Consider the following 19,991-nt stretch of genomic DNA (forward strand, 5'->3'; position numbering starts at 1 on the left):
CAACAGGTATGTTTTTAAAGAATTAAAGGAGAATTCCAGTGTGATATTGACCTAATGTGTGTTGAAACATGATACCGAGTGTGAACGTATGGGCTTGTCCCTTGCACTCCAAAATCTGGCGCTAGTTAGCCAATGCTACTAACAGCTTTTTCAATGGTGGTGCTTCGGCATCGGGCTAGCCATGCAAATAAATAATTCAGTGGAAATGCATGGATTCCAGTTTCTTCCAGTAGCAGCAACTGGAATCCATGCATTTCCATGGAATTATTTTTGGAATCTGATCCCTTATCATACCTGTTCATTCTTACTCGTCACTCGACTTAACGTGACTAAATTCAAGATGGCTGCAAACGCTAAACTTCGTGAAGATACTGTCTGTATAAATCGTCTTGTAAGTAAACTACCAGTGCTTTTTTAAAGTTCTCAATGTCTCGTTTTAAATGTCAGGGCCCTCAGAAGTCTACCAATGAAGTGTGGAGATACATTGAGCCTTGTAAATGGTGTAAAACAGTGATTTATTTGCATGGCTAGCCCGATGCCGAAGCACCACCATTGAAAAAGCTGTTGGTAGCATCGGCTAACTAGCGCCAGATTTTGGAGTGCAGGGGACAAGCCAAGATGGGCTATGAGACATACGTTCACACTGGGTATCATGTTTCAACACACTTTAGGTCAATATCACACCGGAATTCTCCTTTAACGTTGTGAAATGAGGCATGATATGAGCCTTGCTGGAGACTCAAGCCAAAGGATCAGTGTTATAGAGGAATGACACACATCAGTAGAACTGTGTTTGTGGTTACGGTCTTATTTGGTAAATGCTATGCAGTTTGCCTCTCACCAACAGCCAGCCATTTATCCCAAACACATTGATGTCTCATTTAACATGTATTCCAAGATGCTGATCCTTTTTCCAGACACTCCCCATCCATGACAGTGGAGGTGTAACGACACTGAAACACTCACCTGACAGGTTTGTGTAATGAGGCTGGCAGTGGAGCATGGGTGTTACGTAATGAATAGGCACTTGATCCATGTGTGAGCTAATAGGTGGAAGTCAGGGACTCCCCTACTCTGACTATCCCTGACGTCTGCATGAGTAAAGGTCAGATGCAATTTAGCTGTGCATTCAAGTATCATAATGCATTTTGAATTGCACAATTGCATGCAAACTATGTCTGAATTTGTTTAATTGAAAAATGGACCTAATGAAATTTGCATTTTTTTCAAACTGTGGGTTTTCAAAAGGAAAGCTATGGTCTTGTAGATTTCTGCATAACACAATAATGGAGATCAGTCCTTAGATAGAATATTCCCATTGATAGAGTTGGACAGTGCTGGAGCCGTGAAATGAAAGTGACAAGTTATGTCACTGCACCACGCCATGCTCTAATTGGATTACGAAACCCCTGCCGCTTTTTGGGAATGTGGCAGTGGGTTTTGATTGGGGGTCTTCTGCAAGTCATTGCGATCTGACTGTTTGGAGGGGACCAAGGTCAGCCAACGTCGAGAGTGTTGAGGCTTTATGTCGCCCCCTACAGACAGTGCTCTATTCCAAATGATTTTCTTAACTTTGAGATGTTGTAACTTTCCTTTCCCCACCATTACTAGGCTTTCTTAGCAGATCTCTCCAAATTGAATTGGAATAGAATTATTTTACCAAAAAATGTTAGTCTTGGTAACTCTCACTGTACTTTGGCTGTGGATGTGGAGTATTCAGCTCTGTCTCCAAGCTCCTACGACACAGCAAGAGCAAACTTAAGGGGGGGGGGGGGTCATATAAGACAGATGACAAAGGTGACTTTTGGTCTTCATTTCAAACACAAGGCCTTTATTCACCACTCAGCCAGTGCAGGGCAGCTGGCCTAAACCTCTGCAGTCAACCTGTGAGATGCCCACAGAGGTGACCACATACCCAGTCTATATCATACACAGGGCATAACTGACACATCCATCACAAAGTAAAGGTCCACAAATCACCATTTCCTGCTGAAGACAAAGTAAGGGGGCACTGAACACAGAGGTCAAGAGAGCCAAGAAAGCCGTTGTGGATGTGGCCAATGTGAGTGAGACTGTGTGCACACACATTGACAGACTAGAACACAGCTCCATGAAGCGCACATTCCTATACAAATATACACCACAGAGGGATCCATGTTTCAACTGAGTGTGGGGCCAGTAAGCTCAACGAGAGAAGATCAGAATGCAGGTAGGAAGAAAAAGTATGGTTCAACCACTCCCTCTGGTGGTGGCAAAATAAACATTTGTTAAGGCCAGAGTTTGTGGTCACATGGTGTTCACATTGCTATTGCTTGGCTTGAGAATGTGGTGCATTGCACAACAGGTTTGGTACATCAGGCCAGCTTATTAAGTAACATGGGGAAATGTTCAGGCCCTGCGGACATGGTGACTGTTTATGAAAGCCTACTGGGATGTCGAGAGAGTCTCTAGAAACAAACCAGTTATCAGAGATAGGAACAGGAGCATCCAACCCATACATAGAACTTTAAATAACAGAATACTGATGATGTAGTAATGTTTATGTTCTATATAGTATATGCCTATATACATATAGAATGGGGTACAAAAGTGTTATATTTCCCGTGGTGCACCATGATGATTCACTGATTACCACTCTTTTTAGCAACTCAACATTGTTGGGAGAAAAAGACCCCTTTGTGCTGCAATAAACTGAAAGTATAGCTCAACAGTCCAACAAGTCACTTGGTTGACATATATACAAAGACCAACTGAAAAGGAACTATACATTACAAAGGGAACACAGGACCCAAATATCCATACAGCAAAGCCAGTTTGACCATGATCATTTCAGCCAAACAGCATGAAATAAAAACATCTGGGCACATTAAGTTATATAACAAATATGTACAGCACATGACATATGCCACTTGGACTGTGCATATCAGCAACATTCAAAAGGGTTTAGTTGTGTTGGTTTGTTTTGCTTTCAGTTCACCATAAATGTGGCTGAGCCAGGGTGCAGTGGGTGTACATTGTGCTTGAGGTGGTCACGGTGCTTTGTGAATGCTGATTGTGAACCTAATAAAGACAGAAGAGCAAGACGTTCACAACAAAGATGGCACCCTGGGGGTTGTAGTCCTCTGATCTTTTCACCCTGAACCTCAAAAAAAGCAAACTGGGTCTTTTCTGCAAGCATAAAAACTTTAAGCTCTTCTCTACAAGAACAAAAGGGATTACTGTGTTACACAGTGTGTGAGTGTGTGTGTGTGCTTTATGAGCGAGTGTTAAGGCGCTTGTCCAGGAGAGCTCTTCATCCCAGCAGGAGACCGGACAACGCGTTCAGGTCGCGCATGTAAGGGTGGTCGCTGAGGATGCGGTCGATGTTGGGCTTCTGGTCGGGGAAGATGTCGTACAGCTGCCTCTTGAGCTCCGACGTCTCCGAGGCCGAGCGCTGCGGAGGGGGCGAGGTGGAGGGCGAGGACCGGGGCGGCGGGTTCCAGCCAGGGGCCCCCGAGTGGGGCCAGTGAGATGCGAGGCGAGGCTGAGGGGGGCTGGACTGCTGCACATGACCCGCGGGGGTGGGACAGAAATCTGAACGCTGCTGTGGACGGCTGGCTGGCCTGGTTCTTGTGGAGAGAAAGGAGACAGAAACAAAGACAGAAAGAAATGATTATAGGAAACATATTACCATTGTGTACATGATGATCCACAGGTCAACAAACATGTTAACAAGGTGCAGTGTCTTCTAGAGACACTAGACCAGGGGTGGCTATTAGCAACGACCTTGAAACGACTTAAGTCACTGTTCATGGGATTTCAAAAAGGTGAAAAGTGAAGCCAAAAAAAGTGAAAAGTTCTGAGTTGTATACGTGGCTAGCCTTGACATAAACACACCTGCTGTCTTTGCGTAAGAAAACATCCACATGGGGACCATGTTTCCCTAAAGGGTCATCTGGGATCATGAAGTGGTCCTCCACAAAGGTGAAAGGCAGGAGTCTGTTGAAGCCACAGCAGTCACATTCACATGAACACATTTTTCAGTCAAGTTCATCCATACTAACAATACTAACACAATACGCACCATGGGGGTTTTTAGAGGTCGCGTCACTTCACTAGCAATGTGGAGCTTTAACACACAGAACCTTACTGACTGGTTGTTATTGCCTGTGGTGTTGTGAACTCTGTGACTGACCAGCTGAATGTGATGAAACATGGCCATCTTACAGTGGCACTCACTCACCGGTCCTGAATGATTCTCCGCCATGCCTCCGAGGTGCTCACAAAGTCCCGCAGGTTGTCGTTTGTGACGATGACCCCGTCCGTCTTCTCTGCCAGATGGAGCAGGAACCTGAAAAGGCATGGAAGTTAGTCTCTGGTGGACAACCACAGGGTGGAGCTCTCTTTCCAGCTCAGTTCCTTTTTCAGAGGAACCCTTATTGGCCAAATCAAACAAATGACATCAAGAGGGCACTACAGAGGCCTGAGGGCCAGATGTACTAACGCCCACTTCAGACGTATTTGTTTCGCAACGTGCATGTAGAAACATTGTGAGGTATGTACAAAGATGCCACATTGAGGTCAAAATGCAGACTGCCTCTCGCGGGAGCTGAAAATGGCAAACTGCGCGTTTCCGTGTCATGCATATGCATTCATGGGAGGATCTAGGGGAAAGTGGGAGTTTAGCGTAAAGAGATGGGAGGGGAAGCGTAAAGAGCGCCTAATTAAGTATTTCGCGGTATGTACAAAAACTGCTGGTGAAAGCGCACGTCTATTCTGCGCCTAAAAACTTCCGCCTTGTAAAAGCAGGTGTTAATCCAAATTGCAGTTAAATGCATCAATGTGATGTTCTCTTCAAGAGAACCTTTCAAAGACAACAGAATCACTATTTAGAGCACCAGTTTTGTGTCTGTATTATATCAAAAGCAACCTTAACTTTCGTTAGCCTTTCGAATGTCTTACTTTCACGACATTCACTTAAACTTTCCTACTTGCTAGATTTGACCAATCTTCCATAGCCTACGTGCACAAGTAGTTTGAGTAAAACTACTGATCTTCATCCCTGCTTGTTGACATCTTATCATGTATGGTATTATTTCATGATCGCTAAACGTTTGATTCTTTATAATGTTGTCATCAGTTAACTCCATTCAACTGTGCTTGTAGGCTCTGTCGTTCAGTTGTGGATGTTCGTAAATTGCGGTAGGGGGCGGAGAAGGGCACCTCTGGCCCTCAGTGTGTTATGTGCGCTCTGATACATTGTCAGATAGTGACTCCATGGTAGTGGTGAATCATACAGCTGAAATGTGACAACTGTGTGACAACTGAGTTTGCCATTGAGACGGGGGGAAATCAGTGACAAGTTGTGTGTGATTATGCCTAATCCGGTTTGATGTGATTTTCAGGGTGAGTATGCCTGATCTGGTTTGATGTGATTTTCAGGGTGAGTATGCCTGATCTGGTTTGATGTGATTTAAGGCTGATTCTGAATATGCCTGATCTGCTCTTGTGTGTGATTGGAAGTCAATCAATCTGGTTTTATGGCCTTTACAGGATTTGAGGTTGAGAATGCCTGATCTGGTGTGATGAGCTGATGTCAGCCTTGGGCCATACCGGTCATCGTGGGACGAGATGCGCTGTCCACACACTTCTCGGGAGGGGGTGAAGGACAGAAGCCTCAGGTCCTCTAGCTGGCTCAGGAAGTGTTGTTCTGAGAGAGAGAGAGAGAGAGAGAGAGATGGGGGGGGGGCATATTAGAACATGTACTCAGAGCAGAGGTGGAAAACTTCTACCATGTATTGGTTCTATCTGTACACTTAACACAGACAATTTCACTAATTAGCTGATCTAACAATGAGTTAGAGAATGGCAGAAATCTATGATAGGGTTCTTTCTGAAGCCGCAGTTATCCTCTCTGACTCAGAGCCTTTTTGGAGAACAGGCGGCGCATTGCACCCTGTATGCTACACACCTAGTTCTTAGTGTGTCACAACCCACATACAGGGTTTGGTGCCTACTGGTATCATTCATGACTTCTCCACTGTATCTTCAAAGCCATGGGAAGTAGTCATTGACTGAGTAATTGATAATCTAAAAATGAAATAGCTAGATGCAATACGATAAAGTATATTGATTTCAAGAATTTACAATGGATTCTAGTTGCTTCTTATAGGATTAGATTAATATCTTTCAATGTCATACACTGCACAAAGGACTTTTCTCAAAGACTTACCTCAACACGTAAACCATGCATTCCTATCATAGACATTCCTTAGACAAACCATGCATTCCTATCATAGACATTCCTTCACCCATCTTATTATTCTAGTCTTGCAGCATGTCAACAAACTGTAGTTGGACCTGTATGGCCAAATATTTTCCAAGGCAGAAATTAAGATATTTCTGTGATTTCATATAAATCAAGCTACAATGTCAACGTCAATGGCTATATTCATCATGTCCCCTGATTCTTCCTTATTTCTGTGCTCTGGGTACTAAGTCTTATGTCCCAGGCTGGTTCAGGGGCTCACCTGTGATGTTGGGGTCTCTTTTCTGCCTCCACTGGGGGACAAAGACAGTGATCTCTCGGTGCCCTCTCCTCCAGAAATGCTCCACGGCAATGGCTATGCCACGACAGGAGAAGATGCGGTGGTTGCCATGGCTGTAGAGGATAGAGGTTGGATCAGTCATGAGTCAATATGCATATTAATTCAACCGTACACTTTAAGTGTAACTAAACTAAATTAAACTCAAAATCAAATTGGAGTTGAATGATGTGTCTCAAGTAACTATGCAGAACTAGCGGTACTTGTTTTTTTAAAGAATATAATAATCTTCCTGTGCTTATCTAGCTTGAACTTGAAACACGTTCACATCAGCAAAATGGTCTTTCCACTAAGTCATAGTGGCACAGCAGGACATGCTTCTACTGTGATTATGAAGAAATAAGTGTCTTTAATACAGTAATTTTCTAAGTATTAGCCGCATTGTGTATAAGCCACATGACAGTGTTTTATGCCAGTTAAAAGAAACAAAACTATATTAATACCACATTAACTGCCCCCGTATTAACTTCAAAGCTGAAGAAATTTTGCAAAATCAATGTATAATGTGACTAATAGTTGGGAAATTGCGGTAATGATTGAGTGTTCACTTCAGTAATGTTGCACTCACATACAGTAGCCATCCTCTGCTCTACTCAACAGAAATTCCTTTCACAAATCACATCAGAAGCTTTTGGAAGTCAACTGCTGGAGCATAGGTGAATTTGGGGATAGCAAGTACTGTTCAGAAACAGTGGGCCCTCAGTGTTCCACAGGGTTTTTGACCTGTAATGTAAATGTCTAAGCCTAATGTAAATGCATGCAAACTCAAGCTCAGTGAGATTCAGCAAAAGCATAGGACAGGCCCCTGGTGGAGTCCAGCACAGCTGTGGTGGCTCTTCTGGCCTAAAATCGTGACCTTAAGGCATCACGCACTGCAAGTCTAATTTGTCTCGTACGTCTGCACCATACGTCTGTCAACCCAACCTGCGCAGAGAGGGGCAGGCCTGCCGAAAATCCCCTCTTCACACATGCGCTCCCGGCCCCATCAACAGGAAATCCAGCACATTCGAGTTGATAGATAAACACTCTGTTGCCAAGATGGACAGATAGGGTCAATGCGAGGCTGAGAGGAAAAGTACCAGCAGACCTGACCTCTCTGCTGAATACAAACGCTCGGCTTTTGACAGGCCAATTAGCATGAAGGATCTATGTGTTTATGAGAAAAGATAAGCAAGCAGGCTGGCTTATATGATTGATTTAGCCAACCTGTCTTAGATTATTGAAAACTTCTAGTGATACCCACTTAACAACCATGACAGCAACTGCCTGACAACAACAACAACAGTAACACCACATAGCAGACCATAGAGAGTGTGGTGACAGAAGGGCTCTGGAACTTCCCCCTGGTGAGAGAGAAAGTGATTTCAAACAGGAAGTGATACTAAATCCACCGCTACTGACGTTGATAGTAAAATAACCCAGTCTGGAAATGTAAATAGGTAATATGCAAAAAAGACCCTAAAAACATTCCTGGAAAAAAAAATAGTATAGAACTCCCCCTTGTCAAGTCTTCAGATTCACCTTTGTCTTGCACGTTGACATAAAAAATTCACGAAGACTACACATTTGACTGCAATATGCAGAACACAATCCTCTCTGCAGACTGCATGCATATCTCTTCACACATACGCCTGCAGGCGCAAACATGCCATAGCCTTTGTATGGCGCACTACAAGTGTGACGTGTGTGCGGCCCTGAGCAGTGACCCTGTGCAGTCTGGATGGGTGGGAGCTTAGATAAGAAGCAATGCGTCACATCAGTGTCGCCACGACCGCCTCCATTCAGCTATTGTTGCCCTCATTGATCACATTTTTGATTACGCAGCTTGCATATTCCCTTACCCCAAACACTGGCTTCAGCGACTCACATATCCTCAGCCTTCTCAATTCATCCTGGCACCTTTATTCAGTCAGCAGGACCACAAGTCATTGCCAGCCATTTTCTTGCTAACTTGGCACTATGATCCATCAGCCATTCAATCAATTCAATTCAATAAAGTAAAACACTCACAGTAGCCTCATCATCGCTGTTTGCTCTACTGTTTGTGTCTCAGGCAGAACATCTGGAGTTCATTCAGACAGTCCGTTCCGTCCGGACTTCACCTGAGCAGTCACCTTCTACACCCACTTGAAATGAAAAAACCCCGTCTGTGCTTCCATGCTCATTTTTGACCTACTTCAGCCACATGTCCAATGCCTCAGCTGTAACTGAATCAGTGACTACTATGTAGGGATGCACCGATTGTGAAATTCTGGGCTGATATCAATACCAATGTATAAAATAACAATTTGGCTGATAGCCGATGCCAATATTTTTGTCTTTGTTTTTGTTGATAATTATATCCTTGAGTCGAGTGGAAACAAAACTATTTATAAAGAACAACCAATTTCAAGTCTTTCAGACCTTCATAGCACAACATTTACTTTAAGCGAAATTGATGTAATATAACAGATAAACATCAGCCACTGCCATCGGTAAATGTCATAAATTTGCCGAAAGACGATATCAGTCCACAAGGCCGACAATGGCCGAAATATCTGACCATTGTCTCAGTTGTGATGGACACATAGAGAGAGAGAGAGACCACAATTTTACAGTGGAAACAGGCAGGCACAGGAAAACCTGGCTGCCCAAAGAGGAAAGAATATGTGGTCACTGCCAGACAGGGAAGGTTGAGACAGAGGAGCACTTTCTTCTTCACTGTGATAAATATAAAGACATAAGAGATGCATCTTTCCCTAGCTTTAAAACAGATTACCCAAACTTTGAAACCATGGGCACACATGAAAAACTGGCTATCCTCTCAGGAGAGGGACATTCAGCCCCTCTAGCAAGATACATTTCACACTGTCATAAGCTGAGAGACTCCAGCATAACTTAATTTTATTTTATTTCATTTATTTATATTTATATTCTTATCTCTATAGAGAATATACATATTGTCCTTTTCTAAAGTGTGTGTGTATGTATGTACAGTATATGTGTGTGTATATGTACTGTATGCATGTATATGTATGTGTACTATATATATTATTATGTTTCTGTGTTGTTATTGTTATACAGTGATATAGTGTACACCTATCTCTATGTCTACACATAGACACCTAGTTTTATTTCTGTGTCTTATTCATGTTCCCTCCATACTTTGTATGACTGCTTTGGCAACACAAATGGCTTATTTGTCATGCCAATAAAGCATATTTGAATTTGAGAGAGACAGAGAGAGAGAGAGAAATCTTGAGCTCATTTGACAACTATTTCCTTCAATGTTTTAAGCTGCCAATCTGAATTATAGCCTTGCATACTTGAAGGACAACACTTCTTATCTCTTAATTCTTATCTCTTTCGATGATATGATGTTTTACAACACTGTCATTCTCAGAGCTGTGATACACATTTAAAAATAAGTCAGGGGACTTATTTCTGACATTATAAAAATTCTATAATAGCAATATAATGAAATGTGTTGTTGACATGTCTATATAATTGTGACAGCAGACAATTGAGATAAGGCCAGTTCAAGTTCCCAGAACAGATGAAGCCGACTTTTTTTTGGAATTTTAAAATGACACAGACTAGGAGCTGCAGAGTTCACATTCTGAGTACTTTTGCCACGGCAGGCTCAGTTCAGTACCTGCACTCATTAGTTTAGTGGCTAAGTACCTGGAGAGTTTGCTCTTGGTTCCTGGAAGGCCTGTGACAAAGGGTTTGGTAAGAGAGGAAAAACACCCTGTGGCAAGGTGAGGGGGTGAAGCAAGGTTCAGGGAGGGGGCGAGGGGAAGACAAGTACAGAACGAAACAGAAAGGGAACGAGAGACATTGGAGTGTCGGGGCTCTCTGAGGTACATCAAAGATACCATCAGAGAGAAACAAGTGTGTAAATGAACGTTGAGCGAAGAGTCCCTAGATTCACCACTAAGAGTGCAACCCACGCACTGCACCTGAGCTCACAACTTTAACACGGATGGATGTGCACACATACAGTGTACGGGTATAACGGAAATAAACTTTGAGAAGTCTGCACTGTTTAATTCCAGTAGAGAATGCACTTAATAATAATGGGTTAGCCTCAGAGCCTAACATCCATTTATATCGCTTAACAGGTAAATGCTATGTAAATGCATCAGTACTTGCTGCAATGTAAGCACAGGTTAAAAAAAATCCCATGGAGGCTGGGTAATGTTAGTCTGCAGAAGGGTGAAACTTACGACATGGCCACGTTACTGCCATCTATGATCACATGCCGAAGATCAGACCGGCCTGGTTCATCTTGCAGCACCAATCGGTAAGGAGTCCGCAGAGACTGCTGGAAGCGAGACACCCCTGTAAGCGGGGCAGATTTCGAGGAAGCAGAGGGCTCCGCACGGACCTGGGGCATTCGCCCAGCAATAGTCTGGTAGGAGCAGCTGGGCCGCGTGTCGGGTACGAGGGGCGGGCACTGCGAGGAGCTCCGCAGAGCGGTCACGCTCTCCACCCGCATGGGCCCCATGGTTTGCATGCCTCCCCGAGAGAGGTAGTCCAGCTTGGGCTCGGAGGAGAGGTCGAAGCGGGCTATTGTCCTGGCCTTAGGCCCTTGGGTCGTCTCCATCATTCCTTCACTGTCGTCGTCTATACAGATGACCTCGTACACATCGTTCTGCGCTGCGGCGCCACTCTTCTTTAGTGCCGCCCCCTGATTACCACCAGTGGGCCGAATATTCTCTTTGGCCTTGATGTCTGGCATGGGTCTGACTAGCATTTTGTCCTTGTCTCTGGACACGCAGGACAACATGGTGGACGAGCAAGAGGAGGAGGAGGAAGATGACGACGATGATGAGGAGGGGTCAGGGGTGCGCGAGGTGCGTGAGGCCACCCCCTGCTGGTGGGTCTTGTCACGCTGTGTCTCTTCCACAATGCGCTCTAGCAGCAGAAAGGTGTCCTCCGTCTGGCCCGTCTCCCTGACGACGCGCTCCACCACGTCCTGCTCATAGCCCATGGTGCGGAAGAAGTTGACGAGACAGCGCAGATTGGTCTCGGGGCTCACCGTCTCGTCCGGTGTGCTCTCGCAAGGGTCCAGCAGCACGGCGGCGCCCACTTTAGCCACTGGCGTTTTGGCACGCGTCTGGCTTGCCTCCCGCTGCCTCAGACCCTGACCTTGCCTCTCAGTCTCCCTCTCCGCGCCCAGCTCCTCCTCCCTCCTCTCGAGCGAGTACTGCCGCTTCGTGTTGCGCTGCTCGCTCTCCGACGACCGCCGCTTGTGTGTGGGCCTCCCGTTGGTCAGCTGCCCGGCCATACCCTCTTGCCCCATGACCCTGTCCTCAAAGCTGGTGTCCTGGATGTGATGGGACAGCTCAGTGATGGGTGTGCTGGCCTGGGAGCGGTCCTGCTCCAGCTCTGCGGTGGCCGCCAGCGTCGGGCCTCCCCCGACCGGGGAGGCGAGCGTGGGGCTCTGCGCCAGCCCTAGCAGCTCCTCCTTCAGAGCGCTGGGCAGCACCAGCAGCTCCATGGCGTACTTGTCCGTGCGCTCCTCCACAAAGGTCTTGAAGGCTCGCTTGACGGATGGCTCGCGCTCACCGGGCAGGCTGCGCTTCTCGTGGAAGAGCGCCACAAACTGCTGTACGCGGCTCTGGGCCATGACAACCGCCTCGGCCTGGCCTTGCACTCGTAGGCGGCCTGGCTCCAGCAGGACCACCTCGGCACTGGTGTCACGCAGCAACCGCTCCAGGAAGAGGCCACGGGCCCCCGCGAAGATGCAGTGCATGTCCACTGGGTAGCGCTCCTCCTTCTGCAGCTCTGGGGCACACAGACCCTTCACATACTCCTACCAACACAGCACAAGGACAACATCAGCAACACTGTATGAACAGCACAACTTTATACATTACAGAAGAACGCTTTTTTATTATTACTATTAATACTTTCTATTATTGTAAAAATGCATTTAATAATACACACTATTTTTCACACTCTGAATTAGAAAAGATTCTCAAAGGTCTAAAACTATTGATGGATTGACAATGTTATTGATTAAGAAACCTCATTCAGGCCAACAACTAGCACAAGCAGGTCAAATCTCTGCCTGTATCTCATTGATTCGACACAACAGCAAATTTGAGAACAGTGTGCATGTGTCCACATGTGTGTTGCAACTCATGTGTCAATGTACTATAAAAGGCAGTTGGCTATATGGTGACACAAGAAGGACTCTAGCTAGGTGTGACTTCAAAATCATACAAAATCAGCTGTTGTTGCAGAGCGGAAGATCTATGTATAACTATTTACCACAGATAAATAAAAATACATTATCTGCTTCTTGGTGGTCACATTCTAGCATTATCGAGGTCTTGTCCTCAAGAAATGAATTGCTCTGACCAAGACCTGAACTAGTCTTAATCCTTGTCCTCTTGTGTTCGAAACTGTGCGTGATTAACTCGACAAGCTTTGCAGTGAGTAAGGGGAACGACCTGGCAGAGTAGCCGGTTTAGGTTTATTGGGGTTTCCGTTCTAGTCCTGCCCAGAAGGGACTACTGGAGATTCCAGTTTTACTGGCACCGTCGATGACGTTTTCCGCCTGACAGACGTACTCATGCTAAAGTAAACAAGCACGCTTTGCACACGTGCAGACATAAACATCTCAAGATGGGGGGCAGGTCTGATTTGCCTGCATACAAATGGGTATTTTCCCCTCGGTCAGTGAACGGGAAAAAGGAGAAATGTCAAGGGTGTAACGTTATGCGAACCAATGACTAAATGGCTAAAGTGACAGGAGTAGAGCGCAACTGATACCGAAAGGATGAGAATGTCAACACCACAGTAATGTCAATAACGTAGCAGACAATCATTTTTGTACTGACAGCAAACCTTAGTCTGTCTGAAACATCAGCTGTTCAGCATCTGAATTAGCAACTTGTTCCCTTTAAGAACTTCATCATTTTTTTTAACGGTAGCTAGTAAAGTTCATGTCCTCCTCGTATGATGAACTTTAGATACTTCAAGATAACAACTTGTTAACATTAGCTACCTTCTCTTTCGGTATCAGCAAAAGTATATTTACCTAGGATTACCGTTAATTATTATTATTATTACTTTTGAAAACGACCACACACTGGGCAAAATCTACTTGCCGAGACAGGTTACCCACGCCAGAATGTCAGTTAATGATAGAGTAACAAAACTACGGATTACCTGAGCTAGTTAGTATCTAGCAAGGTAATGTTAACTGACCAAATAACGTCAGTTACCTAACGTTATTTAGGCCATCCTAACATCGATAGGCCGTCTTAATGCCTGCTAATATAAATGTAGCTAACGTTAGCCACCTAGACCCAGCCAGCTAGCCATTTTGCTCTCCACTTTCTTAGCAACTTTAATAAGTTTTTACTAACCGAAGATGTAGTTAATTAATAACACTGTTAACGTTATACACTGGATGAATCAAAAAGCACAAGTATAAGTTACTGTTACAAAGGTCCACTTTACCTTTGCCTTCAGAACATTTTCTCTCTTTCCCATTAGCTTCAACCAAATTTGCCTCGATGCTTGACTTCCGTGAGCTCCCGTATGATCAAGGAGTCCTATAATGGTAAAATCTACACGGAAAACCTGCTCCACTCTGGACTTTGCGCACTTTAGTTCAGCCTGCTTTTCCTCGGGTACGGTGAACTCGTCTACAGTCAACGACTCTTGGTGTTGCCTGTTAGCGGGAGGAGACACTGTGTTTCCCGGAGGCTCTGAACAAGTTAGCTCGGTGATTCGCTTCATGCCGTTGAGGGGCCGCGTTGTTGATATAATGTTATTGGAAACAAATTTTAGTCTATGAAGACAACATAGTTTCTCATTATGAAATCTAAAGAGTGAATAGTTTCCCCCATCATGATTATCCTTTACGTGTCTTCATTGTCTCCTCACTATGCTTCACATCATCGATTTAAAGCTCAGCAACAACAACTTCCATATAGCTGGCTCCCCCGAATGACACCATTGTCGCAACCGGAGAGCGCCACCGGGAAGTTCCAGTGACGTCATCACGACCCGACACGGGCTTTTAGCTCAGGCCCAGACATACTATGCTTTTCAGTCTACTTTTCAGAATACTGAATATTTTTTTGCAAAATAAATTTGAAATATTTACATGAAATAGATATGAATCCTATACTCCTATGAATCAATCAACTCCAGAAACCATAGCCTGCCAGAAACCAGCTGCCCTCTGCTGGTTAGTGGAACATATGGCATATATGGTGAATAATTTATTAGAAAAGGCTTTCTTCTTATTTAATTTCTGTTTTTCACGTGCCATAGGCTAGCCTATTATGCAGCCTTGAGCTACTAAATCTATGCTATTCTTGGACCCATAGCCGATAAGAAATGGGCCTAGTAGAAGCGGCACACATAGATATTGTAAAGCTTTATTAGAAAGTTTTATAATATCTAGGGCGGCACACACAAAAGCCAAAGTTGGATGGGTGAAGGATCCAACTGCTGTCACGCTATCTGGAGTAATATTCTTTGGTCACCGCTATTCTGAGATTTACAGCTCCTATTGACTTTCATTCAACACATCAAAACAATATTTCGAAAATGTGCTCAAACTAACGCCGATGACTTATGCCAGCAACCATTTCACTTTGAAAATAAAGTACATTTTGGTATAAGATATATACAGTAAGAATAACAGAAATTGCCTGAAGCAATATGAAGAAATCTTATGAAAAGTGTCAGCCCCTAAGACTGTGCCCGCTGCTCAAATTTATGGTCATCTAATGTTACACCACAATTTATAAAGGAACAAAGTTTAAAAAGAAAAGCACGATACATCAGATGGCTTAGAAGAACAATTGGTAAGAAACAAGATTTTCTACCATAATTTCCTATTTGTGCAATGGTGCAAACTCAACCACTCAACACTGCAAAGACCAAGGAGATGGTGCTGGATTTCCGGAGGTCTAAGCCCGTGTAACCTGCGTTGTGTTGAACCTGCGTGATTCAGCCCTGCACACGCCCAGACTCGAACCCGTAAACTGGACTGGTCAGTCAACATTGAAGCACTGTACAAGTTTGTGGGCAGCCTTGGCCCACTGGTTAGCACTCTGGACTTGTAACCGGAGGGTTGCCGGTTCAAGCCCCGACCAGTGGGCCGCGGCTGAAGTGCCCTTGAGCAAGGCACTTAACCCCTCACTGCTCCCCGAGCGCCGCCGTTGTAGCAGGCAGCTCACTGCGCCAGGATTAGTGTGTGCTTCACCTCACTGTGTGCTGTTTGTGTTTCACTAATTCACCGATTGGGTTAAATGCAGAGACCAAATTTCCCTCACGGGATCAAAAAAGTACATACTTATATATAGAAAGGGCGGAGCTGTACTTCCTGAGGAGGTTGCAGTCCATCAAAGTCTGCAGCAAGCTCCTCTGGATATTTTACCAGTCTGTTGTTCCCAGCATCCTCTTCTATGCTGTGGTATGCTGGGGAGGAAGCACTAGGAAGAGGGATGCTGGGCGACTAGACAGGCTGGTAAGGAAAGCTGGCTCTGTCGTGGGAGCTGAACTGGAGTGCATCACTTCAATATCAGACAAAAGGACCCTGAACAAACTAATTAACATCTTTGACAATGACTGTCATCCACTGTCATCCACGGCACAGGAGCGGACTCGGCTGCGGGCACAGGAGCAGGCACCTCAGGGCTGGCCACAGGAGGCGTGGCGTCGGGCGACTGGACTGGCCGACGCCTGGAGCCACATCTCTTCCTGGAGGGAGTCCTGATGGCAAGCCTAGTTCCCAAAAATGGGAACCGGCTGGTTGGAGGCTCAGCTGTCCCACCCTAAGCCCCTGGCACACTGGCCCGAAACCAGTTAGACAGGTCATCTGCTGGAAACATTAGGCATATTTTTTGGTCAAAGTTTTCTCCATGGATTCCTGGTCAGAACTCCTATTGGAACAGATTAAAACTTGGGGCATGTTGAATTTTGTCCAAAAATCCAATATGGCCGCCGTATTCCAAAATGGCACATTTTTACACACTTTTTGCTATGCTATGGGGACATTTCTGGTAAAAACTGTGTCATTTTAGCAAAAAACGTTCCTTTTCTATCAAATACATATTTACAGAGGATTTGTGTGCAGCCACTGTAGCTGTCTGTTCCATGTCCCCCTGATCGCTCGCCTGTCGCATACCCCTCCCCAGCCAAGGAGGCTGGCATCTGTAGTCACAACCTGTCTGTGGGCTACTCTCACCAGCGGGGCCCCGACTGAGAGGTTCTCGGGGGGTGCGCCAATAGGCAAGAGCTCTCCAGCATCCCCAATCTACTCGAACGTGCTTGTGTCTGTCCCTGACAGGATGTGCGCGGAGCGCTGCAAACCATGCTTGGAGATCTCGCATGTGGAGAAGGCCAAGGGGAACCGCATGTGAAGCCACCGCCATCAGCCCCAGAAGGCGCAGGCATTGGCGCACGGTGACCATAGTGTCTCGCCGAAAACTGCTAATGCAGTGCTGAAGGCCTGCCTGACGTGCCTGAGACAATTTCACTGTCATGCCCACCGCATCAAGCTCCAGTCCCAGGTAGGGGATTGTCTGCGCGGGCGTGAGTATTTATTTTTTCATTTGTTTGTTAACAAGTGCTTGTGGACACAACAGTGCAACTGCACACAAACTGTCACTTGGGAGAACCCTGGCGTGCTTGGAGAACGGCTCGCCAACCTTCTGTGACTGTCCTAACCCTCAACTCGCCAGGGGTTGGCCGGTGGGGGCTGGGTGTGAAGTGGACTGCTCCCTGCCCCGCTTCCAGCCTCGCCTTGACTGCCCATCCTGCCGCGGCTGGAAGGTGCATCTCTGCAGCCGGACGGTCCCTGCTGCTGCCGCTGTTGTTGCTGCTGCCGCTGCGGGTGTGGTGCACGCCTGTGCCTTGCCCGCACACGGTGCGTGGCCATTGTCGCCACTTGTGCAGCAGGGCGGGAGATTTCCTCTCGCCGAGGCAGAAAGGTTTTCAGCGCGTCCGCGCTCTTTTGTGCTGCTTCAAAACGCTCCCTCATGTTGGCCCGAACAATCCCGAGGGGGTCAGTGGCGCGTCAAGCACCGGGATCTTCTCCCTGTCTGGCAGCTGTGACAGTGTGAGCCACAGGTGACGAACCAGCACCACCAAATGGCCCATCGCCCTGCTCTGCGCCAGAGCAGTGCACCTTGATGCTTGTGGGGTCGAGGTCCCTTCCTCCTCGCCGGCCAACCGCATACTCTCCCCGGCGTACACCTGGAGACCAGCCACCGTGTTAAGAGCCCGGCAAGCCTGCCCCACACATACACCTTAGATGCCTGGCCAGCCGTAACCCGACAGGGTTTTGATGGTTGTGTAGGCGGCCCTCAGCCTGATGCTCCCTGGGGGCAAAGGTACGCGCTAGCATCTCCTCCACCTCTGGGAGGTGAGCCAGCCCCTGGTCCTCCGCCCATCCAGGGCAGAAAAGGGGGACGAAGCCCTGCACCGGGGACCGGCCAGAGTATGGCTTTCTTGACTTCTGTACCTCCGCCAGGAAGTTGGGCAAGGCTGGGAGGGGGAGAGACCTTTTCTCTGGACGGTGCTCGTAGTATGACCTGTCCATTAAGGAGCCCTGGCACTCCGGCTGCTCCGGCCACTGAATTCCGAGCAGCTTTGTGGCGTGCTCAAGGACAGTGGCCAGCTCCCGGGAGAGGGGGGAAGACTCCGGTGGAGCATCATCCCCTGCGCTCTCGACTGGGCCCTGCTGTTCCAGCGAGCAGCTCTCCGAGGCGACGAAGGACACCCTGTCATCATCATCAGAATCCAGAGAGCTGCCTGCGGAGCAAAAATGCCAGCGGGGGACCCTGCGGCCGTCCCGGACAAAGTTGCCTCTCCCTGCTCAACCAGCAGCCGCGCATCACCAAGGGCAAGCTGGGAGGGGGGCCGTTGGCTGCCATTTCCTCAAGCACACGTGCCCAGTATATGACAGCTTTCAGCCCCAACCTCTCACAGTGGGGGCAGGATTCGGGGACCGCCAACGCTGCCCATGCATGGTCGACACCCAGGCAGCTTATGCAGACCGGGTGTGGGTCCAGAGCAGGGACCGGGTGTGGGCATCCCGCAGCTCCGAACACACCTCCGCATCTGGGCGGCCACCACTCAGACATGCTTTTTAGAAATTGTTTAAAGAACCTTTATTGAAAGTGCAAGACAGAAAAGCGAGAAAATAGAGAGAGGTATAGAAAAGAGAGAGTCGGCGGTCTTCCTCCTCTGGAAAAAAGGTTGAAGCCGATGACACCTGCTGTCTCCCCCGTTCTGTCTTCTCCTCCCCCGACATCTGCTTCCCTCTTGCTCGCAAGACTGATTTCCTTTCTTGTGGAACTTCTTAGCGACGTCGCTGAAGAATGAAAGTGATTGTTGTTGGCCGCGGTGGCATATTATAGCCGAGCTGTTTCGCGCCAACAGAACCTTAGCAGGACCTATAAGAGGACTTCAGTGCGATCATGTGATCGTGGAATGTATTCCCATTGGTTAACGCCGAGTAGTTTGACTGAAAGAGAACTTTATCATCTCCGAAATGCACCGAGCGCAACACTAATTTGGTACCATAGTGTTCTGGTATTTCTCCAAAAATGAATTGTAACCAATTTCTCCCTCAACTCATATTTCTTTGACAGGAGATGCAATGTAGATATTTTGTTTAGGCATAACACAGGTTCGCTGTCGTTCTGCCATATGTACTAAAGGTGCAATGTCATAAAGATACATTTATCTGCTTCACGCCCCGTTTTAGTGGAAAACAAGCTAATGTTAGCATTATATAATTGATTCTAATGGGAAAGAGAGCTAGCTAGTAGTCACACGTTACATCTAGTTATTAGTTCACATGACATTAAATCATTTTACTAACACAACGGTTATGAAGAAATATGTAGGCCTATATGTAACTGACTGATGTCGAAACTATGTACATTACCAATCTAATTTGTTTCCAATACCCCAATGTTGAGGACAAGTGTAGTGCTAGCTCGTAGCTAATACTTACCATCAGGGTGCGATTTGTCAAAAAAACAGAGGGGGGGATGTTTTTTTTAAATCATGCAAAAACCAACAATCAACAGGCCTAATTCTTTTTACTGTTAACGGTAGGCCCTACAACATTTCGAAGTTGAATATTCATCAACTTGTAACGTCGGCGCAAAAGACAGTGTTAGCGTTCTCCCGCGCAGGGGATCCTGGGATACGAGAGCGAACATTTGGGGGGTTTATGTCGTTATTCTCCTTAGTTTTGTGTGCAATGTTAGCGTCTTTATTGTAACATGTTTCCCTTTTAGTTCTCCCTCGTGTGTGATCCTTTTTGTGTGGGAGGCTGCGTCCTCCCCTGTATGTGTAGTGTGTGTGCGTGCTTGACCTGCCCTGTTTGCATTGTGTTCTGTGTCTATCTGTGTCCCGGCTCTCGTTCCCAGTGAA

General features: G+C 46.4%; 1 protein-coding gene across 1 annotated transcript; it reads right to left on the reverse strand.

The window, feature by feature from the left end:
- Positions 1-1,810: 1,810 nt before the first annotated feature.
- Positions 1,811-14,539, reverse strand: n4bp1 (nedd4 binding protein 1). The gene is made up of 7 exons (XM_076303728.1): positions 14,043-14,539; positions 10,793-12,384; positions 6,510-6,640; positions 5,593-5,689; positions 4,223-4,330; positions 3,877-3,978; positions 1,811-3,608 (listed from the first exon to the last, which is right to left on the reverse strand). The coding sequence occupies exons 1-7, from the start codon at positions 14,322-14,324 to the stop codon at positions 3,293-3,295; spliced, it is 2,628 nt and encodes an 875-aa protein (XP_076159843.1). The 5' UTR covers positions 14,325-14,539; the 3' UTR covers positions 1,811-3,292.
- Between the last annotated feature and the right edge of the window lie 5,452 nt (positions 14,540-19,991).

Source organism: Alosa pseudoharengus, unplaced genomic scaffold (assembly GCF_046254945.1).
Source record: "Alosa pseudoharengus isolate Yale_2024_CS ecotype anadromous, Long Island Sound unplaced genomic scaffold, YU_APseudo_1.1 YU_APseudo_1.1_scf_10, whole genome shotgun sequence".
Lineage (NCBI taxonomy): Eukaryota > Metazoa > Chordata > Actinopteri > Clupeiformes > Clupeidae > Alosa > Alosa pseudoharengus.

Bases quoted from the DNA above. Each gene is read 5' to 3' on its own strand.
- n4bp1 (XM_076303728.1), bottom strand. From the start codon at position 14,324: ATGAAGCGAATCACCGAGCTAACTTGTTCAGAGCCTCCGGGAAACACA. The intron at 6,641-10,792 runs GTAAGTTTCACC...TATCCTCTACAG, and splicing joins GGCAGTAACGTGGCCATGTC to CCATGGCAACCACCGCATCT. The intron at 3,609-3,876 runs GTGTGTTTATGT...TCTCTCCACAAG, and splicing joins TTCTTACGCAAAGACAGCAG to AACCAGGCCAGCCAGCCGTC.